This window comes from Eulemur rufifrons, chromosome 7 (assembly GCF_041146395.1).
Source record: "Eulemur rufifrons isolate Redbay chromosome 7, OSU_ERuf_1, whole genome shotgun sequence".
NCBI lineage: Eukaryota > Metazoa > Chordata > Mammalia > Primates > Lemuridae > Eulemur > Eulemur rufifrons.
In genome coordinates, this window is record NC_090989.1 from 285,920,457 (window position 1) to 285,943,488 (window position 23,032).

The 23,032-nt window shown below is 64.4% G+C and overlaps 4 protein-coding genes across 5 annotated transcripts; 1 reads left to right on the forward strand and 3 right to left on the reverse strand.

Moving 5' to 3' along the window:
* Positions 1-366: 366 nt before the first annotated feature.
* LRRC26 (leucine rich repeat containing 26) lies at positions 367-1,473 on the reverse strand. The gene is made up of 2 exons (XM_069474851.1): positions 787-1,473; positions 367-701 (listed from the first exon to the last, which is right to left on the reverse strand). The coding sequence occupies exons 1-2, from the start codon at positions 1,463-1,465 to the stop codon at positions 367-369; spliced, it is 1,014 nt and encodes a 337-aa protein (XP_069330952.1). The 5' UTR covers positions 1,466-1,473.
* Positions 1,474-2,484: 1,011 nt separating this feature from the next.
* On the reverse strand, positions 2,485-3,444 carry TMEM210 (transmembrane protein 210). The gene is made up of 4 exons (XM_069472184.1): positions 3,357-3,444; positions 3,054-3,189; positions 2,823-2,852; positions 2,485-2,662 (listed from the first exon to the last, which is right to left on the reverse strand). The coding sequence occupies exons 1-4, from the start codon at positions 3,442-3,444 to the stop codon at positions 2,485-2,487; spliced, it is 432 nt and encodes a 143-aa protein (XP_069328285.1).
* Positions 3,445-6,597: 3,153 nt separating this feature from the next.
* ANAPC2 (anaphase promoting complex subunit 2) lies at positions 6,598-20,114 on the reverse strand. 2 transcript variants are annotated; one of them, XM_069477140.1, is made up of 13 exons: positions 19,946-20,114; positions 18,688-19,310; positions 17,520-17,652; positions 16,218-16,392; positions 15,664-15,783; positions 15,072-15,189; positions 14,286-14,467; positions 13,533-13,674; positions 13,222-13,297; positions 12,738-12,941; positions 7,525-7,654; positions 7,059-7,294; positions 6,598-6,956 (listed from the first exon to the last, which is right to left on the reverse strand). In XM_069477140.1, the coding sequence occupies exons 1-13, from the start codon at positions 20,060-20,062 to the stop codon at positions 6,744-6,746; spliced, it is 2,469 nt and encodes an 822-aa protein (XP_069333241.1). In that variant the 5' UTR covers positions 20,063-20,114; the 3' UTR covers positions 6,598-6,743. The 2 variants fall into 2 exon arrangements, with proteins under 2 accessions (XP_069333241.1, XP_069333240.1); XM_069477139.1 differs by having other exon boundaries at positions 13,222-13,312.
* A 133-nt stretch (positions 20,115-20,247) lies between these two features.
* On the forward strand, positions 20,248-21,783 carry SSNA1 (SS nuclear autoantigen 1). The gene is made up of 3 exons (XM_069474852.1): positions 20,248-20,324; positions 20,644-20,843; positions 21,312-21,783. The coding sequence occupies exons 1-3, from the start codon at positions 20,273-20,275 to the stop codon at positions 21,417-21,419; spliced, it is 360 nt and encodes a 119-aa protein (XP_069330953.1). The 5' UTR covers positions 20,248-20,272; the 3' UTR covers positions 21,420-21,783.
* The last annotated feature ends 1,249 nt before the right edge of the window (positions 21,784-23,032 follow it).

Below are 23,032 nucleotides of genomic sequence, written 5' to 3' on the forward strand. Positions count from 1 at the left end.
GCCTCGGGCCTCCTCCCCCAGACTCGAGAGGGCTAAGCCCTTCTCTTCTCCTCCGTCCGGCCTGCAGCCCAGGACGGGCTTCCCCAGACGCTGGCTCGGGACTGTCTTCAACCCTGCCTTGCACCTTGGGCACGGGAGAGCGCCACCGCCCGCCGTCCCCCACCTTGTACAGGACCAGCCTTCCCCCGTGCCGCCCGTGCGCAGCCGCGCTCCGCCCCCGCCCCCAACCCGGTGTGTGCAGTGGTGATGCCTAAAGGAATGTCACAAGATTTTCGGTCTGTGTAGCTTGTTGACGCTGGCAGGGAGTTTGAAGGGAAGACCGAGGGATGGGGGAAGTTTCGGGCGCCGCGGGCAGCCGCAACCTGCTCAGGCTTGGGCAGCGGCGGCGGCGGGACTCGCGGCGTCCGCGGGAGAGGCAGAACCGTCGGGGTCGGGGTCGGGGTCGGGGTCCGGCGGTCTCCTTGGCGGCCGTCGGGCAGCGGTGCGGCGGCGGCGGCGCGCACGGCAGGCGGTGATGACCGAACCCAGCACGAGGCAGGCGGCCAGGCTGGCGAGGAAAGACGCAGGCCCGAGCACGTAGACCACGGCCAGGTCCCGCGGGGCGAGCGGCTGCGCGCAGTGGCTGAAGGCGGCGTCGGAGAAGGCAGTCAGGCGGCTGAGCCTCAGGCGCCTCGGCGACGTGCAGAGCAGCGTCTCGGCCTCTGTGGGACACGGGCACGGCGTCAGGCGGCGGCGGCGACGACAGCCCCGCCCGGCAGGCCCCGGCCCGCGTCCCCGACCGCTCACCTGCCGCTGGCGGCGGGTGCCGGCGCAGCCAGGTGCACAGCGGGCGCAGCGCGCAGCTGCAGGCCCAGGGGTTGCCGCGCAGGCGCAGCGAGTCGAGGGCGGGCAGGCCGGCCAGCAGGCCAGGCGTGAGCGCCCTCAGCGCGTTGTCCTGCAGGTTGAGCGCGCGCAGCAGCGGGAGCGCGCTCAGCGCCGCGGGCTCTAGGCGCGCCAGCCGATTGCCAGCCAGTGAAAGGGTGCGCAGCGCGCGGAGCGGCGCGAAGGTGCCGGGCGCCAGCACTTCCAGCTGGTTGGCGCTCAGGTCAAGCTGCTGCAACGCGCCCAGGCCCCAGAAGGCCCGCATGTGCACGGAGCGCAGCCCGTTCTCGCGCAGGTCCAGGCGCAGTAGCGCGCCCGCGCCCGCGAAGGCACCGGGCGGCAGCGCGCTCAAACAGTTGTGGTCCAGCAGCAGCGCGCTCACGCGCCGGCTCAGGCCGGCGGGCACAGCGGGCAGCGCGAGGGCTGAGCAGTTGGCCTGGCCGCCCGGCGCGCACGCGCATGCCTCGGGGCAGTCCGGGTCGCCCCGGGGCCCCGAGGGGAAGGTTGTGGCTGGTGCTTGGGCCCAGACTGGCCAAGGCGACAGCAACACCAGCAGCACCAGCAGCAGTAACGGCGGAGGCCGCGAGGAAGAGGGGCTCCGCATAGGGGCAGCTCTGGAACTCGCGGCGGGAGGCCTGCTGCCGTGCGTCCGCGGAGCCCGTGAGTCCTCGAGCCCGTTCCTGCGGCGCCTGCATAAATATTAACTCTGGCCCGAGCGCAGGCAGTTCCTGTCCCACAGCTGGTCCCGCGCCTGGGGCGGGGGCCGGGCACACAGCCAACGCCCGGCACTGCCTTCCACCTGTCCCGGAGCTCTGGGCTCCTGTCCAGCCGCGGGACTATCAAGACCACCCCACCCCCGGCCCGCCTCGTTCACAATCCGGCGCCGCTGAGGTCTGAGCAGCAGGGCCATACCCGCCCGCACCCACCGAACTCACGGATGCAACACACACACACACACCCCCACACCCCGCACCCTGTGCGCCCTGCTCCTCACCCAGCCGTGGCAACTCGGGCTCAGCAAAGTGACCCTGGCACACACATACGGAGTGGCGCCTGTGCAGGGACGGTCCCATTCCAACGGTGGATGACTGGTGGGGGCCCGAGCTCGAGAGAGCGGCCTTGGGGTGGAGGAGACACTGCACACACGGGCAGGGCAGGGAAGGTACTGCCTGCCCTCCCCTCCCCCCAAAGGATTTCCTGAAACCTCAAAGGGAGGGTGTGAGTGAGTGGGGGCCAGGCAGCAGCCCCAGTCCTCCTGTCAAATGCCACTGCCTTTGGAGTTGCCAATTTCAGGTCCTGTCCTGGGGTTTTCCCAAGGTGAGGGTGGGTGGGCCCAGGATCACTCACAGCTTCATGGGACAAAACAGCAGGAAAGTGCCGGGAGAGGCTGGGCTGAGTGGCTGTGGCAGGAGGCAGGGGAAACACCAGCGGGGTGTTCTCCTGCCCTGGGGCTAGGGGACAGCAGGGGCCTGGTGTAGGGCCTGGGCTCCCCTCCCTCCACCGATGATCAAGGCCCTATGCGCCACGCACCTCCCATGATGCAGCCTCAGGTAGACTGTGGGAAGCCAGCAAGGGACACAGCCACAGCCACCAAATACTGTTTAATCCCCTCCCCAGCCACCCTCATCCCTCCTCAGGTGGCAGTGGGGGCGGTGGCTCCTCTAGAGAAGCCCCCATGGGGATGTGGTCCTCCAGGGGCGCCATCGTGGAGGCCTCCAGGTCGGAGTCCACCAGGTGGGACTCCACGTGCACCTCATGCAGGTCCATGTGATCTTCCTGGACCCCGAAATGCCCCACCAACCTGCACGACATGGGCCAGGTCAGCACCGGCTGGTGGGGCCTTGACCACCAGGGCAGGCCAGCCCTTGGGGACAGGACTCTCCACTCCACTGTGAATTGCACTTGCAGCGAGGGGGGCAGCGGGGACCCGGCTCGCCCTTGGGGCCCTCTGCCACACTCACCTGCCGTCCATGTTTCCGGGGCATGTTTCACTGAAGGGACAGAGGCAGGCATGAGTCCTGGGACAATGCTGGGGTCCCCATGTACCTCTCCCCAACACCACCTGGGAACTGCCCTTCCCAGGCCCCGTGACAACCCACCTAAGGGGCAGAGTCCCCTCATGGCAGGACCAGGGGCCCAGAGCAGGCAGCATGGTCTCACTCCCACCACGCCTGGCCCTGTGGCTCACGCACCCTTTGGCTCGCAAGATGCCGATTGCCACGATGACCAGGGCACAGAAGCAGCTGGCACTGACCCCTGCCAGCACCACGAGCAGGGCGATGAGGGCCTCACGGCTGAGGCCGAGGCTGCACTCGCAGTAGGTTCCAGCTGCAGAGACAAGGCCCGTGTGGCCCCGGGGGTATCACCTGCCTGTGGAGGACCCCGGGTCCACCTTTGCCCTGTTGGCCACCAGAAGGACATGGACACCCCCCACCTGGCCTAGGAAAGGGAGGGCCCCTGGCTGGGGACAGGGCTGTGGGGGTAGGAGGAGGCACCTGCAGCAGGGGTGAGCACAAGGGACAAAAATATGAGGCCCAGGGGGCTGCCAAGCAGGCAGGGGGCAGGCTGGGGACAGGGGGCCATGTCCAGCCCCTGGCCTCACCACACGCCTCTGACGGAGCTGTCGGAAGGCACTGACCTCACAGTGGGCTGTTAGGTGGGAGGGTGGGGGCAGGGCTGCAGAGGGCCTGAGGCCAGCGTGAGCTTCGCCCACCCTCGGGCGCTGGGACTCGAGGAGCCCTGGGTATGGGGCAGGTAGGCGGGCAGGTGCCTGGCCATATCTGAGTTGGGGGCAGTGGTGGGGCTGGCCCAGCTGTAGGGGGATGGTCCTGTGTTGTGAAGGGTGGGGCCTCGTTCCAGCCCCTCGTGTGGGGGAGACTGGCCTGGTGTTCCCTCTCTCAGCTAAGAGTGCAGCAGCTCAGGGTGGGGTCCGTGCTCCAGCTGACTGTGTGTCACTGCCCCATCCAGGGCTGGGGCAGGAAGGGACCAAGGAGGACCAAGGGGTTGGCTTGTGCCCAGTTGCCCTCACTGAGTGCTTTGAGGAGGGTCTGGCTCACACTCCCAGCAAGCCTCAGGTCGGGAGGGCTGCTGGCACCCAACTGGCACCCCAAGGGATCCCGGACCACCCAGGGACGGTCAGGGGGTACTGGCCACCTGCCTGAGCAGGACCACAGGCCACGGCTTCCTGGGGCAGCCCCCTCAGGGAGCAGGTGGCTGAGAAATACCTGCAGGCACCATCCAAAACTGCAGCCCAAACATGTCATTAAAGTCAGAACCTGCTTCCCCCAGTGTCTACTCCCTCTGGAGACCAGGCAAGCACTGCCCACGGAGGTCGGCCCCAGGCTGGCATGGTGAGGGTTAACCTCAGCCTCCTCCCTGAACCTGCTGTTCCAGCCTGGGCCCTGCAATGTCCTCGCCTCCAAGGGTAGCAGGAGGAAACGCCCACTCCATAGCTGACCGGCGCCAGGCCTCCTGCCAGCTTGGGCCCCACCAGCCCTGGTCACCAGGGACCCCCTGTCAACACTGGTACCCTCCTGCTGGGGTCCTCTGGGACCAACCAACAGCCCTGGGCACAGCCTTTCTACTTACTGAGTGATGCTGTGATCCAAGACGCACCCTAGGCTTTAGGACATGTCCGGAGATGGAACCCGAAGGAACACAGAACAAAGGGTGTGCCCAGGGCCAAGGCTGGCACCACTACCCTGACGGGCCAGCCCAGCAGGTTTACATCCTGGTTAGGACAATGTGCACACAGCCAGGACCAGGCGGTGGCTACGGACAGTGAGATCCAGACAAAGCCACTGCCTGGAGGGCCTGGCGGGCGCCAGAGCAGTCAGAGCCCTGGCCAGGGCTAACACAGAGCTCAGAGGAGAGGGAGGTCCCTCTTTCGGTGACAACAGCACAAAGACAGCCCTGGAGTGAAGAGGAGCTGGTGGGGAGAGTGACCTGGGTGCGCGAGACAAACCCTCCTTGCCTGGTCAGAAACCACAGATAGGCCGGGCGCGGCTCACGCCCGTCATCCCAGCACTCTGGGTGGAGGCGGGAAGATAGCTCGAGGTCAGGAGTTCGAGACCAGCCTGAGCAAGAGCGAGACCCCACCTCTACTAAAAATAGAAACAAATTATATGGACAACTAAAAATATATATAGAAAAAACTAGCCGGGCATGGTGGTGCATGCCTGTAGTCCCAGCTACTCGGGAGGCTGAGGCAGTAGGATCGCTTGAGCCCAGGAGTCTGAGGTTGCTGTGAGCTAGGATGACGCCACGACACTGTAGCCCGGACAAAAGAGCGACACTCTGTCTCCCAAAAAAAAAAAAAAAAAAAGAGAAACCACAGAGAATTCTGAAGGTACACGCCTGACACCTGCTAATACCTGCCACTTCCTCCTTCAAACCCTGAGGCAAACAACCTTCTAGAGCAAGAAGGGGGTGAAGTCCTTGCCACAGGACCACCCCTCAAACAGGCCAAAGCTGGAGCAGGACGGGACCTGGGCGGTGGCCCCAGGGACCAGGGCAGCACAGTGGACACCAGGAAGGGCATCTGGGGACGGTAGGGGCACTGAGGCTGGGCGTGGCTCACGGCTGGGAAGGCACCCCGGGCAGGAGCAGGACACTGGAGGCCTCTGTCCCCAGTGAGGACAGTGCAGTCAGGCTGGATCAAGTTCTGCCTGGAAATGGCACCTTTGGGACAGAGGCCCAGGGCTCAGCAACTACGAGCCCAGAGCCCAACCTGGGAGCACCTGGTTCTTCTTTTTCTGTCAGACAGTCTCACTCTGGCACCCAGGCTGGAGGGCAGTGGCATCATCACAGCTCACTGCAGCCTCCAACTCCTGAGCTCAAGCAACCTCCTGCCTCAGCCTCCCAGAGCACTAGGAGTACAGGCATGCGCCAGGCGCCCGGCCCCGGTTCAACTTTGAGGTGTCACAGGATGGTGCCACCTTGTGGCGAGAGCAGTGCTGGGGCCTCCCAGATTCTGGCCCTTGAACAGGACCTGCCCCCCAAGGGTTGCAGGACCCTGGTGGCCTGGACAGGGCGGGCTCCGTGGGCTGTGCTGGGGAAAGGGGAAGGCTGGTCCCTGAGCTCCTCCTCTGAGCCCGGCCCCTGGCAGGCACTGCTGCCCACACGCGTGGGGCACGTGGGGGTGATCCGCCTTCCTGGGTGCGCACCCGTGAGGCCCGAGCACTGCGGCCACCCTGCAAGAGCAGGGAACAGGTGGACAAATGCCTGGGCCTCTGGCACCAGAGCATGTCATCAGCCAGCCCCCTGCTGCTGGAGACATGCGAAGTTGGCTCAGGAGGTCACCTGTGTGCCTCAGACGTTCTGATGGAGTCCCTACGCCATCCCAGCTGCAGCCCAGCTCTCCCGGGCCAGCACAGGGCGGAGGACACAGGCTGTGCAGGGGAGGGTGCCCCCAGGGCTCCTTTTAGAGGCCAGAGAAGCAAGGATAGAGCTAGAGGTCCAGCGGGTGGCAGCCAACCCCTGGGACGCCCCTGCCCGAGCTGCGGGCCCAGACATAGGCCTTCACAGGCTGGTCCCCGAACACCCAGGGCCAGGGGATGGCCCAGGACACCTTTAGCAGGTTAGAGCCCAAACACAAATGTGTAGGCCTGGGGTGGCCCCCCTGCCTGCTGCTGGGACCCGAGCCCTGCGGCCGAGGTGGGGAGGCCAGTCTGGAGGGAGAACCTGAACACGTCTGCGGGGGCCCCAAGAAGCCACCAGGACAGGAAAGGATAGACTGACCTGCTTTATTCTGCAACTCGGGGGGCCGGGCAGGGTCTCGGAGAGGGAAGGGGTGACCTTGGGCTGTCTACTCAGGGGACACACAGGTGAGGTCTGCAGGGGGGAATCTGGGCGCCCGCAGGCAGGGCCTGGCGGCAGGAGCATCAGCTGCAGTTCTTGGGCAGGCGGTAGACGCCGGCCGAGTAGATGAGCTGCTGGTCGCGCACCTTCTTCTGCAGGTAGCCCTGGAGCTCGTGCAGGTCGATCTCGGCCAGCGCAGGGCCCGTCATGACAAACATGCGGAGCATGCTGTAGATGCGCTCGAGCGACAGGCTCTCCAGGTTGGTCAGCATGGCCTGGATGTACGTCCAGAAGAGCTGGGGACAGCAGTCAGGCCACCATCTGTCAGGCCACTGCTGGAACCGCTGCCGCACCCGAGCTGGCTGCCCCCCGCCCCCCACGGGCCCTGCACCACACACCAGCAGCTCCTCCTCCTTCTGGTCGGCCTGGGAGGCCATGCCTGAGTCGCTCTCCTCGTCACTGTCGACGAGCACCATGTTGTCTCGGTCCTGAGGCCGCTCCTCCTCGATGACAGAGAAGGTGCCGGGAGGCTCCTCGCGCAGCACGCCCTGCTGCAGCCACACGGACATGCGCCGCCGCAGCAGTGCCACAGGCATCTTCACTACCTTGCTCAGCTCCTCCAGGGTCCAGCTGGCTGCGAGCAGAGCGGCCGGGACGCTGGGCAGACCGGCAAGCAGCTGCCCCTCCCCTGCCTCCTGTCAGCCCAGAGCCCAGGGGGACCTGGGCTGTCTGCCGCGCCCTGTGGGACGGGCAGGGGCACTGCCTGCAGGCCTGGGGCTGCCCCACATGGTGCCCACGCTGGGAACAGCGCCTCCCACAGGTGGCCAGAGTGGTGCCTGGCACTGCCCCAGGGTGTGGGCTCACCTTGGTCCTGAAAGTACAGCAAGACCACCGCCTGCACAGGGGTCACGGCCACAGACAGGGTGCGGTCAGCCAGCTCCACATCCATGGTCACCAGGCCCAGGGTGTGCTTCCAGCTGAGGGTCCGCATGGCCTGCAGAGGTCTGGGGTCAGCACTAGCAGCCTGGCAGGTCCTGACCAGGCCACAGGCTCTCCGGACCTGTCCCTGGCCTGCTTCCCTGCCTCCCCTGCCGGCAGGCGAGAGCCCAGACAGGGTTCTGGCCCCCACCTCCTCAGCTGCGGGATACAGCAAAGGGCCATTGCCACAAGTTGTGTCCCTGAGGGCCATCTACATAGGAACCCCCAGGACCCTGGAATGCGCCCCCGCTGAGACACAGGGTCAGTGCGGGTGGGAGCAGTCAAGATGAGGTCACACTGCGGTAGGGTGGGCCTAACCCAACACGACTGGGCCCTCGTGAGAAGGAAAGATGCCCAGACAGGCAGGCAGGGAGCAGGCCACTGTGGGGACAGCAGCAGAGATGGGAGTGAGTGGCCACAAGCCAAGAAACAGCAGGATTGCGGGCAAACGCCAGAAGCTGGGGGAAGAGGGAGGACTGTCCAAGAGTGTGGCCCCATGAACACCTTGATCTTGGGTTTTCAGCCTCCAGAACTGAAACATATTTCTGCTATTCTACGACACTTTGTTACAGCAGCCACAAGAAGTGAGCAGATCTGGTGCCAGGACGGGGAGCTGCGGTGACGCAGAAGCAGCTCTGGAACCGGGCAACGGGCAGACGCTTGAAGAATTTCGAGATCATGACGATGAAAAGCAAGACTGCGGCGGGGAGGGTGCTGGTGGACACACGGATGGCGGGGGTGCTCCTGGGGAGGGCTCGGGTCACACGGCATCGTGGACGGAGCATCAGAAACACGGACATCACGGGCGAGTCTCAGACAGAAACGAGGAAGGAGCTGCTGCGAACTGGAGGGAGGCGGCAGGAAACTCCGCCGCCGACGGCGTTCACGTCGGGTGGACCTGAACTGCGAGTGATGCCCCTGGACGCGCAGCTGAGACGTTCAAGCCAAGACTGGAGGGGCAGCCTGGCCTCTCCCGGCTCACACAGGACGCAAGAGAAAGCAGCTGCGGAGCAAGGAGGAACCAATGCTTCATCTGGAAAACGCTCAGCCTGTCCAGGTGGCTCTGCAGACGTGGCCAAGGGTGTGGCTAGAGGTGTGTGACCGGGTCTGACCACCTCAGAAGCCAGGAACAGGCGGGTCTGCAGGGAAGGTCTGTGGAGGACCCTCTCACCTGACCTGGACGCCCGTGAGCTGCATCGGAAGCCAACAAGGTTTTTGAGAACTTTATACCAGCAGAAACGCCAAGAGCCTGGCCTGAGAGGGACGGGGACGAGACGAAAGGAAGGGAGGGTGACTCTGAGCAAAGCCACCGACGCAGAGGCCTGAGCCGACGGGGCGGCTGCCCTGCAGGGACAGAGCACAGAGAGGGTGCTGGAGCCTGTCATCGGGCCTCGAATCTAACAGAAGCTCCCTCGCTGAGTGGGGACCTGCCTGGGACTCGTGACCTTTTCTTTCTTGCAGTCTCTCCCTGCTGGAGCGGAAATGTCTGTCCCACGCTTGTCTCACTGTTGCATTTTTCCCACCATTGCATTTTTGAAACATAATTCGTTGTCTGATTTCACAGGTTCACAGCTGGAGAGGAATTTCACCCCAAGTCCCATCCACACCTGATTTAGATGCTACTGAGATGCTGAGATTTGGGGCCTTGTGTTGACGATATTTAGATGAGATTTTGCATTTAGAGTTGATGCTGAAACGGTTAAAACTTTGGGGGATGCTGGGACAGGGTGAAAGGATTAATATTTTACATGTGAGAGGGATACGAATTTGGGGGCTGCAGGGCAGACTGTTATGGGTTGAATTGTACCCCCTCCAAAAGATACGCTACATTCCTGCCACCCAGTACCTCTGACTGTGACCTTAATTTGAAAGCCCATAATTAAAGGCATAATTGGAAGATGAGGCCACACTAACAGCGTGAGCCGTTAATCCAATGACTGGTGTCCTCAAAAGAGGAAGATTTGAACACAAAGAGACACGGGAGAACGCCGGTGCCACGTGAGGCCGGAGACAGACGCCGCAGCGACGCACACGCGAGCCCAGGATCTCCTGGAGCCACAAGAGGCAAGGAAGGGTCCACCGCTAACACCCTGGGGTTTCCTGACACTTTGATTTGCACTTCTGACCTCTGCGTGACAACGGATTTCTGTTCTCCCAAGCCCCTGGCCTGTGGTCCTCCGTTGCGGCAGCCCCAGGACACAACGCAGCTGCTCTGTGGGCCACGTGCCCGAGTCCTTCTGAGCTCTTCAGGGAGAGTGAAGGCAGTGGCTTGCCTTGGTCCCCGCTCGGGCTCCACGGCCGTGACTCTGCCTGACAGTGGCTTGCGTTGGTCCCCGCTCGGGCTCCACGGCCGTGACTCTGCCTGACAGTGGCTTGCCTTGGTCCCCGCTCGGGCTCCACGGCCGTGACTCCGTCTGACAGTGGCTTGTCTTGGTCCCCGCTCGGGCTCCACGGCCGTGACTCTGCTTGACAGTGGCTTGCCTTGGTCCCCGCTCGGGCTCCACGGCCGTGACTCTGCCTGACAGTGGCTTGTCTTGGTCCCCGCTCGGGCTCCACGGCCGTGACTCTGCCTGACAGTGGCTTGTCTTGGTCCCCGCTCGGGGTCCCCGCTCGGGCTCCCCGCTCGGGATCCACGACCGTGACTCCGCCTGACAGTGGCTTGCCTTGGTCCCCGCTCGGGCTCCACGGCCGTGACTCTGCCTGACAGTGGCTTGTCTTGGTCCCCGCTCGGGCTCCACGGCCGTGACTCCGTCTGACAGTGGCTTGTCTTGGTCCCCGCTCGGGCTCCACGGCCGTGACTCTGCTTGACAGTGGCTTGCCTTGGTCCCCGCTCGGGCTCCACGGCCGTGACTCTGCCTGACAGTGGCTTGCCTTGGTCCCCGCTCGGGCTCCACGGCCGTGACTCTGCCTGACAGAAGCTTGTCTTGGTCCCCGCTCAGGCTCCACGGCTGTGACTCTGCCTGACAGTGGCTTGCCTTGGTCCCCGCTCGGGCTCCACGGCCGTGACTCTGTCTGACAGTGGCTTGCCTTGGTCCCCGCTCGGGCTCCACGGCCGTGACTCTGCCTGACAGTGGCTTGCCTTGGTCCCCGCTCGGGCTCCACGGCCATGACTCTGCCTGACAGTAGCTTGTCTTGGTCCCCGCTCGGGCTCCACGGCCGTGACTCTGCCTGACAGTGGCTTGTCTTGGTCCCCGCTCGGGCTCCACGGCCGTGACTCTGTCTGACAGTGGCTTGTCTTGGTCCCTGCTCAGGCTCCACGGCCGTGACTTTGCCTGACAGTAGCTTGTCTTGGTCCCTGCTCTGCCTGACAGCCCGCAGCAGGGCGGATGTGCGGTGAGCACAGGAACAAACGGACACTCTGGGCTGCGCGGCCGGCGGCGAGTGTCCGGCACAGGCCTCAGGCGGAGCTCTGCCGGTGGGAGGCAGAGGCACAGCCCCGGGACCCTCCTGGGCCACCCCCCATCCAGCTAGGGTCAAGACAAAGGGCACTGGAGTGTGGCTATCCCAGCACCTCAGGCCTGAGCCATGAGACGTGGCTGAGCCACGCCTGGCACCCAAGGCGGGACCCTGGAAGAAGCGCCAGGGGGCCCTCACCCGGCAGGGACCGGAGAAGAGGCGGCCTCATACCAACAAGGCAGCCGGAAGGGACAGGGGAGGGCACCGAGCATGTGGACTGACCACACAGATGACATCACCCAGGAGGGGTGGGCATGGGGCTTGCAGGCTCCAGCAAGACACCAGGCCACAGCGCAGGCCGGAGCAGGGTGCGCCGGGGATGGCCAGCAGCCCACCTTCCCACCAAGAACCACGCAGACCCTCGGCAGGCTGCACAGGACACCTGGCCCTTCCAGAACCGACCTGAGGCTCCGAGGGAGGCAGCAGCCCTCCCAGCCACGGTCCCAGCACAGCCCCAATGCCAGCCCTGCTCAGCCTCCCCATCCTGCCCCGTCCCCTGCCTGGGCCCCTCCGCACGTCCCTCTCTGGGAGAACGTGTCCCCCTTGCTCTCTAAGTGGACTCGCTCTCCTGTACTGTCCAGCCCCCCAGGAACAGGTTTCTCGGCCTGTACACAGACCCTTCCCTTTGCTAGCGAGGAAGAGAAAACACGTCCAGACCTGGCGCCGCCTCCACAGCCAACCTGGAGAAGCCGCTGACCCTCCAGCCGCCTGCCCGCCTCCCGGCTGCCCCGTCCCGGGGCTGCTCCTAGGCCCTGGCCACTGGCCCATCCACCTCCTGGGGCTTTGCCAGGTGCTCCTGGGCTGAGGTCTGCAGCCCGGAGGCCTGCTGTGTCCCAGGACCCTCCTCACACGCCTTCTGCTCCCTCCACCGGGTGCCCGGTTCCCCCAGGGTCTGCGTGCTCGCGGGCCACACCCGAGGCCTCACCAGCCCCTCAAGTCAGGAGCCTGCTTCTCCACCTGCCCAGAACCCGGGACAGCACCCTGACTCCTTCCTCTCTCCACACGTCTCCAGCTGCCCGTGACCTCAGAAGGACTTCTGAACTTGGCCCCCAGCCCCCACTCCCTCAAAGTGGCCACCACATCATGGCCCTGGTCTCCTGCCCCTGGGAGTGCCAGGGCACACGTGCTAACTGCGGCCGACCCCGTCACCCCAGCACACTGTCCCGCCCCCCGCGCCCTCCAGACCAGGGCTGGCTCTGTCCCGCACGCCTGCTCCCCGCACAGACACAGTCCTGGTCCCCGAGCGCAGCTGGTGCCTGGGAAAGCAGCTTTCAGGGACATAAACCTGGGGGTGGGGCTGGAGCTGCAGAGTGATGCCGGGGGCAGCGAGGCGGCCGGTGGCCCTGACAGGCTCCCCGGCTCTCACGTGAGTGACGCAGGCACCCAGAGCCCGGTCTGAGAGGCCAGAGGCCAGTGGCGGAAGAGGAAGAGCAGCTCAGAGGCAGGGGCTTTCTCTGCCACAGGGTCCCAGTGAAGTGGCCGAAGACGACGTGGCCAAGCACAGCCCCTCGAGCGTGTGGGCTCGCAGGCCCCCGCTCCCACGCACACGGGATGCTGGGAAGGGCCGGGAGAGGGGCCCACCACAGACACGGGGGCCAGACGGGGCCGCCGGGAGCCCGCTGGCCGCGAGGGTGCAGTGGTACCTTCAGTTTCTCGTACTTCTTGCAGTAAGTATCCAGGGCGGCCCTGATGTCCTCGGGGACTTCCAGCTTCTCGTCCTTGAAGGGGGGCCAGAACTCACTGGACAGGATGACGGCGTAGACCCCGAAGGGCGGCTGCTCCTCCGCAGGCCGCTTCTCGTCCTCCTCGCGAATGTTGGCATTGATGCGGCGGGAGTCTGCCATGTCCTGAGGGGGATGCAGGCTCTCACCCTGGGCACGGGGGGCCTGAGAAGGGGGCACCCCTGGGTGCCCAGGGGAAGGGGCCCTGGGGTGGGTGGTGCCCTGGGAGGGGAGGACAGGGCACCCCTGGGAGGGAGGGGTTTGCCCTGGGGAGGGGACCCCAAGGTGGGTGGTGCTCTGGGGAGGTGGGAGGCCCGGAGGGACTGGGGACCAGGCACCCTGGGGAGGGGCCCTGCGTGAGGGGAGCCCTGGGAAGCGGGACGGGGCAGGCACCCAGGGTGCCCACCTTCAGCATGACCTCGCAGAAGTGCATGGGGGCCTCCCCGAAGCGCAGCTTCAGCAGCTCCACATTGCGGATCTCCCTGGAAGACAAGTGTCTGGGGAGGGGGTCGCGGTGCCCCCCAGCCCTGACTAGCACCCGCAACGCAGCACCAGGGCTCTCCCTGGGCCGAGCGCCGGCACAGGTACCCGCGGTGCTAGGACAGCCCGGGCCGGGAAGGGAGGCCAGCGGAGCTCGGCTGAGCCGAGGCAGCGCCTTCCTCCGACGTGGTGTGGACGGCAGGGCCCCTGCGCCCCTGGAGCAGCCAGAGGCCTCACCGCTCGGGGCTGAAGCTGAACTGGTGCAGGAGCCGGTCGGCCAGCAGGGAGCGGTACTCGTTGATGAAGAGGTCCTTGCTGCCGTAGATGCTGACCAGCAGGCTGATGATGTCCGAGGAGCGCCGCTTAGAGCTCGACTTCCCTGCGCGGCACCGGGGCGGGGGCTCGACTGGCACCTTGGCAGAGACAGGGACGCCAGCAGCGCCCGCCCAGCGCAGCTTCTCCTCCGCACCCTCGGGAGGGGAGCGACCCAGCGCCTTTGGCAGACCTGGGGCAACAGCTCTTATCCCCGGCCTCACCCATCTGACGGGGGATCTCCCTGGACCCCCACCCGGGCTTGGGGGACAAAGCACAGGTCCTTTGGTTGCCCCCTCAGAGACTCAAGATGCACCGTCTGTGCCGGGGCTGGGCCTGGACAGGTGCCCCACAGCCTCAGGGGCCCCCAGAGTGGGGTCAATCGCAGTTGGGGTGGGGGCGCACAGGGCCCCCATGACTCTGCATCTCCACCAGCTACAGCATCAGGCAGGGCACACCCCACTGCTCACACGAGGGCGGGGCAGGCAGGGCACCCTCCTAGGCTAGAGTGACCAGACGGCCACAGGGGTACAAAGCCAACCGAAAACCCATCTGAGCCACCTGGGTGCTGAGCAGAGCCCTGACCTCCGACCCCTCAAAGCCCTGATGCAGCGGCACAGGTGGCACCATGCCGGAGACCAGAGCCCCAGTGGACCCATGCCCGGGGAGCGAGCGGACCTGGGTCGGCATCCACAGGGTCGGGCACCCAGTCCTCGGGCTCGCCCGTGTCGTCCTCGCTGTCCTGGCCAGTCTCCAGGCTTGCCGGGTCCGTCTTGGACAGCTCGACAGCCAGGTCCCCCGTCCCATCCGAGTCCCCCGTCAGCCCAGCCACAATCTGCCGCACCGTGTCCTCCCGCGTCCTGCGGTGAGAGCGCCGCTGCGGCCCAGCGTGCACGGCCCTCGAGGCTCCTCCCGCGGCTCACCCTAGCCCTGGCCGGGCCACGCCAGCACGACTGACCCCACTTCCACGGCCAGTGACGACCAGCCACATCACCAAGACCAGGCCAGTCACGGCCAGGAAGCAGCAAATGAGTCCTGGGCAGGTGCCAGATGGCCCCTGGCTCTTCCTGCTCAGGTCCCGGGACCACTGTGCCCTCCCGCTGCCCAAGGGGTTTGTGGCAGCTGTGCCCAGGCATCGTTCAAAGACATTCTCCACCGAACATCCCAAGGAAGTCTCCGTTCCTTGAGACAACACAGAGCTCTTGTCCCCTGGTCTGCCCAGGGGGCCAAGCAAAAGAGCCTCTCGCTGTGCTAGACAGATGCAGGAGGGAGGGGAACCAAGGACGGGTGCCCCTGCCAGTGGGACACAGCGATGCTGTGACAAGGACAGGAGACCAGCACTGGCAAGACGAAAAAAGCCCCTCCCCTGAGCCCGTCCACTTGGCCCAGCCACCAGAACCGGAGATCGGCAGGATGAGAAAGCCCCGAGTCCCAGTGGCTTCCCAGGCCAGCCACAGCCCTCACCTCAGGTAGCGGCGGATGGGCTCACAGGCCACCTCCAGAATGACCATGGAGGGGTCTAGCACACGCAGGGCCTTGATGGCAGAGATGTAGAGGGTGATGATGTCACATGTGTTGACGCCTACAGGCAGGGGGAGAAGCTGGTGGTCATGCAGCGCCCTGGACAGCAACTTCCCTGGTGCCAGTACCCAGTGGGCAGGCAGGCCCGCGCTCAGGGGCTCTACGGAGCACCCCTGCGGCCTCATTCCCCAGGGAGCCACTCCCCTGTCCCCTCCCCACCTCCACCCACTCACAGGTGCTTTCTCCAGAACCTTCCAAGAATCAGGCCGGCCCCTGTCAGGCAGTCTGTTCTCACAGGACCACATACCAGCCCCCAGGCCCAATCAGTTGGGGCCTCACTCCCTCCCAAGAAAAAAAAGGCGATGGTCACCCCAGCTCCCCCAAGACCTCAAAAAATGGCTTCTTAACCCATGTTTTAAACCTATAAACCCAGGGCTGGGAAACCAGGCGCCAGGATCCCTGCATGTGGGCACCCTGGTGAGCAGCCGAGCCCTGAGGGTCGAAGGGCCAGTTGCCAGCAGCCCACACATGGCACCTGGGTGGAGGAGCCGAGTCTCCAGGGCAGACTTGAGGGACACGAGCAGCTGCTGCCTCTGGTCAGTCCTCTCCAGACAGTACTTGAGGTCCTCGATGGCTGGCCGAGAGTCCGGGAAGTCTGTGAGCAGAGGGACATCCTTCAGGGACACGCCTGTGTGTGCACACGTGCAGCCTGGTGCAGAGCGTACTCATGTGTGAGAGGACACACAGGCCCACGGGCCCTGTGACAACCATCAGACCACTGGTAGGCGCTGTCACCCTTGATGCTTTCATATGCTGATGCAGGTGACAACTTCACAGGCCAGACAGACAGAGGGACACCCAGGGGCCAGCCCCAAGCAGGAGCCAACGCCGAGGGAGCAGAGGGGGGGACGCCCAGAAGCACCAGTCCAGCACCGGCCACTGCTGCCCTGTTCCAGACGCCGGGCCGGGGCCCACCGTGGGGAGGGGCTGCTCGGCTCCCCACCTCACCAGAGCCAAAGGCAAAGCCCCTGGGAAGGTCCCTGATAGGCAGGAAGGCCCTAAGGGGGGAGGGGCAGGTGTGTGTCTGACCTCGGATGATGCTGAAGAGCTCCTCGATGCGCAGGCTGGCGTAGATGCGGTAGAAGAACCTCTGCACGTGGCAGCGCCAACGGCGCAGGGTGTTGCCAGCCTCAGGGGACGCAGGCCTGGCAGGGCCGTCCTGCAGGAACACCTTGCCGAGCCAGCCAACCACCCTCTCGATCCACTGTCGGGAGAGCACTGGTGTGGGGAGCTACCGGGGGGCGAGCCCCCCCCCCACAGGATGGGAAGAGCTACACAGCCACCCACCCTGTTGGCCAGGCCCCAGAGAAGCCCCAAAGGCCACTTGTGTCTGGAGGCTAGGAGCACATCAGGATCTGCAGGACGGTGGCCACAAAGGGGCACCCGGGTCCTCCATCAGCCCCCACACCCTCTCGTACACATCAGTCATCACGTGTCTGTGGAAACAGTGACCCCAGCCTGAGACACTGACGGACACGCACGGCCTGTGTGCTGTGCCTAGTGGCACACTTGCCCCCACTTAAGTGGATAAACCCGTCTCTGGCACTAGCGTCGTGAGTAGCCAGCCTCCGCCCTGTGCAGACAGCGCAGCACACAATGAAAATGTCCGAGCGTGTGCAAATCCACAGGAGCCGTGTGGACTGCCACACGTCCCCACAGACCAGCTGACCCACCTCGAGACCACCCGGACAGTTCACCTTTTCCACTCTGCTTCTGAGGCACAGTGCAGCTACCCCAGCTGAGCCTCCAGGACGTGTGCCCACTCTAGACCACCCCTGGGGGACACCTGCTTTGGACACACTCCTTCACAGCTAATCTGTATCCAGGATCAGATGGGTGAGAAGTGGGAGCCAGGCAGACAGCCCCACATGGCCGGGCCCGGCTCTCCCACAACTCTGGGAGCCAGAGCCGAGCCCCAGACCACACCCTAGCAGCGCAGGACACGCAGGACATCGCAGCCCACGCTGTGGTGTGGTCGTGGTTCAGTCCACAGGGAAACGGCCAAGTAAGCCCAGCCCACACTCAGGTGGGGCAGCAAAGAGCAAAAGAGGGTGCAGGCCCAGCCTCGCCAAGCCTGCTTGGGGAAGCCCCCTTGGGATCCCAGCCCTTGCACTGCTCCAGCCATGGGATTCTGCGCAGACTTGATGAGCACGTCCCAGAAGTGTCCTCGGTGGCACCAGGGCCCAGAAACACTGGCCTCTGCCCAGTACTAAGACAGCTCCAGCCACCACTTGGACCTCCATGCTCTGGATGATTCTATAACCAAGGTGTCAGATTTTCCAGAACGCTATTGCCCAGTCCCAGGGGGCACAGCCCAAGAGGGGTCCTTACCTTGTGGAACTCGCGCAAAAAAGAACGCTCGTACTCGCCCCGGCAGCGGTCCTCCATCCTCTCCCGGGTCACCTGGTGCAGAGTGGTGGTCACAGCCTCGGCACTGACCCGTTCCAGCAGACTGAGCCTGTGTCTAGAGGAGAGTCCTGCCGATGGAGCACTCAGCACACACCAGCCCCCTCACCCGGTGGCCCCACACCCAGGTCAGCCCTGACTACAGAGCACACGCAGTACACACACCTCCCCACGTGCTCAGGGGCAAGAGAACAGCTGTACAAGGGCTTAGCAGACAGAGCACTGCAAGGTTCTGCCCCCCTGCCCAGGCAGGGACACTGGCCTCCCCATGTGATCAGCGGGAGCAGGGGCCCAGGCCTCATCTCATACGAATGGCTCTGAAACAACAACTAAATCGGTTGCTACCCCGGCTGCACAGTTTGTGCCTTTCAGTGCAGACTCTGGCCTATGGCAGCAAAGGGATCAAGAAGAGACGAGAAAGAAGGTTTCCGGGTAACTTTCACCCAGATGAACCCAGCAGAAGCCCTTCAGGGCCTGGCCAAGCCCTGCCAGCAACAGGCCCATTCCCTCCACCCACCAGAGATACTCTCTCCCAGACAGCTGCATTGCTGCCACTTTGTTCAAGGGGACAAAATCACCACAAATGGCCCCACACGGCGTGACAGTCACTAAAGGGCTACAACAGGACCTGGCTCTAACAAAAACCCTTTCCTCTGCGAAGGGCTGAGAGGGAAATCTGCTTGTCTGAGTGCTGGCCTAATCTCCCTGCCACATTCTGGAGAAAATCCCCGTCACTATTCACAACTACAGGGTACGGAATCCACTCTTCCCCGAGAAAGTCTACAAAAGGCACAAGAGAATCCTGCAGAGCCCAGCAAGTTCAGAATCAACAAGAAATCTGCTACTGCAGACACGGGCCACGTGAGGCCTTTGCATAGGCAAAACATGGAAACCCTGGGATAGGGGCAAATGACAGGAGACACCTGTGTCCAAGACATACTGCACAGGGACCCCTGAGACGCTCCCTCTGTCATGTCCCTGGCTATCAGGACAAGCAGCAGAAATCCCCCAGCCAGCTCATCAGCTCTATTCACAGGCCACCTAGACGCAGGGGAGGGTGGGAAACCAGACGGAGCAGGGACACAATACTCACAGGACCTGGCTGAGCTGGTGGAACTGCTCCAGTGCCTGGCGACACCAGCACTGCTGCTTGTCACTGCCGCATCCTGCACATAGCGGGCTCTGCAGGAGCCGGTAGTACCGGCGGCGGGCATACCGGCTGTCCAATTCCCCCTCCAGTTCCGGGTCTGTGCCCCCCTCGCCCTTCCTCTTACTCTGCATGTAAACTCTCAAGAAACGCCCATAGAGGCGCTGGATCATCTCTTGGAAGGTTCTGTGAGTAGAAAAGAACAGGACTCCCCGCAACATGGTGTGGACCTTTTCCCGAAGCCCCTGAGCACCAGTGCCCATCAACAGGCCCAGGCGAGTCCATTTCTCCAGAAGCTCCAGGCTACGCAGGTAGGGATCCAGGCGGCTCTCCAGCAGGCCAAAAGCGTCGAGAAGCAGCAGAAGGCATTGGGGCTCTTCGGCAGCGTTCTCGCGTTGGGAGATGGCATTCCAGAACTCCGGGGAGATGTTGGCCTGCAGGTCGTTCTGCAGCACCTCGACAAACCACTCCTCCAAGACTGAGTGCAGACCGTGGCACCTCAGAACCTCCACCGCTGCCCGGAGCTCCTCCTCCTTTGGCGGGACCGCACCGCTGGTCCGGGAAGACGCCTGGAGTGCAGAAAACCGTGAGGATGGCCGGGCGCGGTGGCTCACGCCTGTAATCCTAGCACTCTGGGAGGCCGAGGCGGGTGGATCGCTCGAGGTCAGGAGTTCGAGACCAGCCTGAGCAAGAGTGAGACCCCCCCCCCCCGTCTCTACTAAAAAAATAGAAAGAAATTATCTGGCCAACTAAAATATATACATATATATAAAAAAAAATTAGGTGGGCATGGTGGCACATGCCTGCAGCCCCAGCTACTCGGGAGGCTGAGGCAGTAGGATCGCTTAAGCCCAGGAGTTTGAGGTTGCTGTGAGCTAGGCTGACGCCACAGCATTCACTCTAGCCAGGGCAACAAAGCGATACTCTGTCTCAAAAAAAAAAAAAAGAAAGAAAGAAAAAGAGAACCGTGAGGAAAGGGGAACGTGGCGTAGAGGTGGGTGGAGGCTGCGGAAACCCCGCCGCCCATCGTCCGCGGCGCACGGATGTTGGGCTGAAGCTAGGAAAGGGCTGCCAGGGGAGCCGAACGAAGCGAAACGGTGGACGAAGGAGGCAGGGCAGAAGGGGATGACGGACGGGGCCCGTATGACCTGAGGATGGATGCCCTAAAGCGTGTAGGGTCCAGGGAACCCCGCGCGGGCCTCACCAGCCCCAGCGCAGCCGGCGGAACCAAGCCGGTGCTCACGGTATTCCAGGCCACCAGCAGCTCCTGTCCAGGCCCGGGGTGGCCGTCCCCCTCCGCCGCCATCGCCGCCTCGGCCATCTGCGCCCACCCGCTCCCAGATCCGCCCGACGCCGTGCGCGGCGATGTCGCAGGGCTGGGCGCAGCGATGACGCAGGACTGGGCGCGGCGATGACGCCCGCGAGGCGCGCGGCGGTGACGCTCCAGGCCCGCGCCGCCGGGAGGCTGTGCGCAGGCGCGGCGGCGCTGGTTCCGGCGGTTGGCGCTGCGGGCGTGCGGGCGGCGGCGACCATGACCCAGCAGGGCGCGGCGCTGCAGAACTACAACAACGAGCTGGTCAAGTGTGAGCGGCGCAGCCGGGGCGGGGGGCCGGGGGCCGGGGCCTTGTTCTTTTCTTTTTTTTTGGCACAAACGTAGTGGGGTTTTGTTAGGATGTGGCCGGGTGCTGGTTCTGTCCGCGCGGGTCTCCGGCCGCCGCACCTGCCGCTCTCGGGCGTCGTGCGGTTGAGCCCGGCAGGGGCGGCCGCCCGCGCACACCGCGCCCAGCCCTCACCAGCTCCCAGGCCCCGCGCCGCGCGTGCTCGCGAGCTGGCTCGGGTGGAAGGACAGAGCGGGGCCTCCTGCGCGCCCTGGGCCCACGCAGCCGCCGCCTCCGCCCCCAGGCATCGAGGAGCTGTGCCAGAAGCGGGAAGAGCTGTGCCGGCAGATCCAGCAGGAAGAGGACGAGAAGCAGCGGCTGCAGAATGAGGTGAGGCAGCTGACAGAGAAGCTGGCCCGCGTCAACGAGAACCTGGCACGCAAGATCGCCTCTCGCAACGAGTTTGACCGGACCATCGCGGAGACGGAGGCAGCCTACCTCAAGGTGGGGCTCTGGATGGCCCTTTCCCCGACCCCGCCGTCCAGGCCAGCGCGGGGCGGGGGCGGCATCCACGGCAGGGCGTGGGGCTCCCGGCTGTGGGCAGTCTGTGCCTCGCTGCCTTCTCAGGTGGGGCAGCGTGGCCAGGCCCAGGGAGGAACGAGGACCGTGGTCTCTGTGGTGCCGGGTGTATCCTGGATCCTCTTCGTCTGTACACCTCAACCGTGTGGTTCTTTCTGCTCAGAGCCTGAAGAGTTGGGCAGGGCCAGCCCACCCTGGCTTTGCAGGGTGGGGAGGGAAGGGGCTTTGGGTCAGACTGGGGAGGGGAAAAAGGGCTCTGCTGCCTGTCTGCCAGTGCCCTCAGATTTTCTCTTGCCAGGCAGGGCCTGTTGGCTACAGCACCCACAACCAGGTCCTGGCACGCAAGTGTGAGGGGTCGGATGCAGCTGTGGGACCTCGTTTCTGTGCTCCTAGATTCTGGAGAGCTCACAGACGCTGCTTAGCGTCCTGAAGAGGGAAGCCGGGAACCTGACTAAAGCTACGGCTTCAGACCAGAAGAGCAGCGGAGGCAAGGAGAGTTGACCAGGCCATGGGTGGGGCCTGCCTCAGCTGTGCCCACCTTGACTCAGCCCCCAGCAAGTCTGTCCTTAAAGAGTTTGTGTTCTTCATGGTAGCCCAGCTGCCATCTCGCACTGTTTCACGTGCCAAGAGGGGCAGCTGCCAACCTCTGCTGGCATCGGGTAACAAGAAAAGCCCTGGGCACAGCCCACGGGGGTGGTCCTAGCTTCTTGTGCACCCAGGCTGTGGGGACAGTAGGTTCCAGGTCAGCTCTGCAAGGGGCTCTAAGGCGCCCACACACCCCTGGGCTGCCAGGGAGTCCCCTCACCTTGTCCCTCAGCCAGCAGGGGCCCAGGCCAAGCAAAGGGGGCAAAAGGTGGGGGTGGGGGTGAGGGTGGGGGTGGGGGTGGGGATGGGAGCCCTCCCTCGTCCCAGAACCCACCTCAGGGCTCACCCCTGTGAGCGTGTCAATAAAGATTGTCTTTGTAAAGACCTGTGCTGGCCTGCTGCCTCTGTCTACCCTGTGTTGGGTGTGGGGCTGCTGGACACTCCCGGAGCACAAACCCCTGCACAGCTGCCGTGGCTCCTCCTCTCGGGGAGGGGAGAGGGGAGTCTGAAGTGGCTTCCCCGTGGCTGCCGCACTGGCTTCGGGGACGCAGAGCTGAGGGTGCCCACCTGCCCAGGTCAGCCCCAGCCCTTGGCTGTCCCTTGCAGGGCTGCTGGTCTCCCCCAGCCCGTCCTTCTGAGTGGCTGTGCTCACAGGTCCTGCTCCCTCCCACAGCCTGGCGTCCAGTAAAGAACCTGGCCCAGGGAGACGGCTGGTGGCTGCCGAGTGTGTACACCAGCTGCTCTGGGCTCAGGTCCCTCGGCAAGGACTGGGTGGCTGCGGTCACCCCTGCATCCATCCTCAATTCCATGTTCTGCTCGGCCTGATGGCTCCACTGCTGCTGCCAGAGCCTGGCGTTCCTTCCTTGGGCACATGCCAGACATTGCCCACATCACACACCCTGGGGCCCTGCCTCCGTCTTGTCCCCGCAGCTGTAGCCACCAAGGCCCAGCTGCCTGGGATCTGGCCTGGAATGGGAAGGATGTGTTGCTCTATGAGTCCAGAGAAAGCTGGGCCCCCTCCCAGGGAAACACCAAAAACTCTCCTTCCTCCCTAGTCTGGCCAGCCAGAATCTCTGCTCGGGTCTGACTTTCCAGGAGGGACACAGACGCTTGCGACGCCTGAGTCTGTTTTGCCTGTGGGTCGTCACAGCCTTGCTGCCGGCTCCTGGGAGTGGGGGGCTTTCTGAGCCAGAAAGACAGGAGCCCTGCGGGGTGCTCTGCCCACTCTGGACTCCCGTGCTGCCCTCCTGCTTCCCCATTTCTTGGCTCCTCGGGGAAGCCAGGGCAGGCCGGACGGCTGCAACACTCCCCCTCCCACCTGGGCTCTAGGCCCCAGATGGACAGCACACCTACCGTCCCACCTCCCCCTGTGCCAGCTCTGGGAGGCTGGGGGGCTGGGTAACGAGCTATTGAAAACAGGTCAGAGCCTGGACCATCAGGACCACAAGGGGCCGAATCCCTACCACGTGACCACATACTGAGTGGCCCCCTCCCTGCATTCCTGCCCTGGTCCCCTCACCCCACTTTGG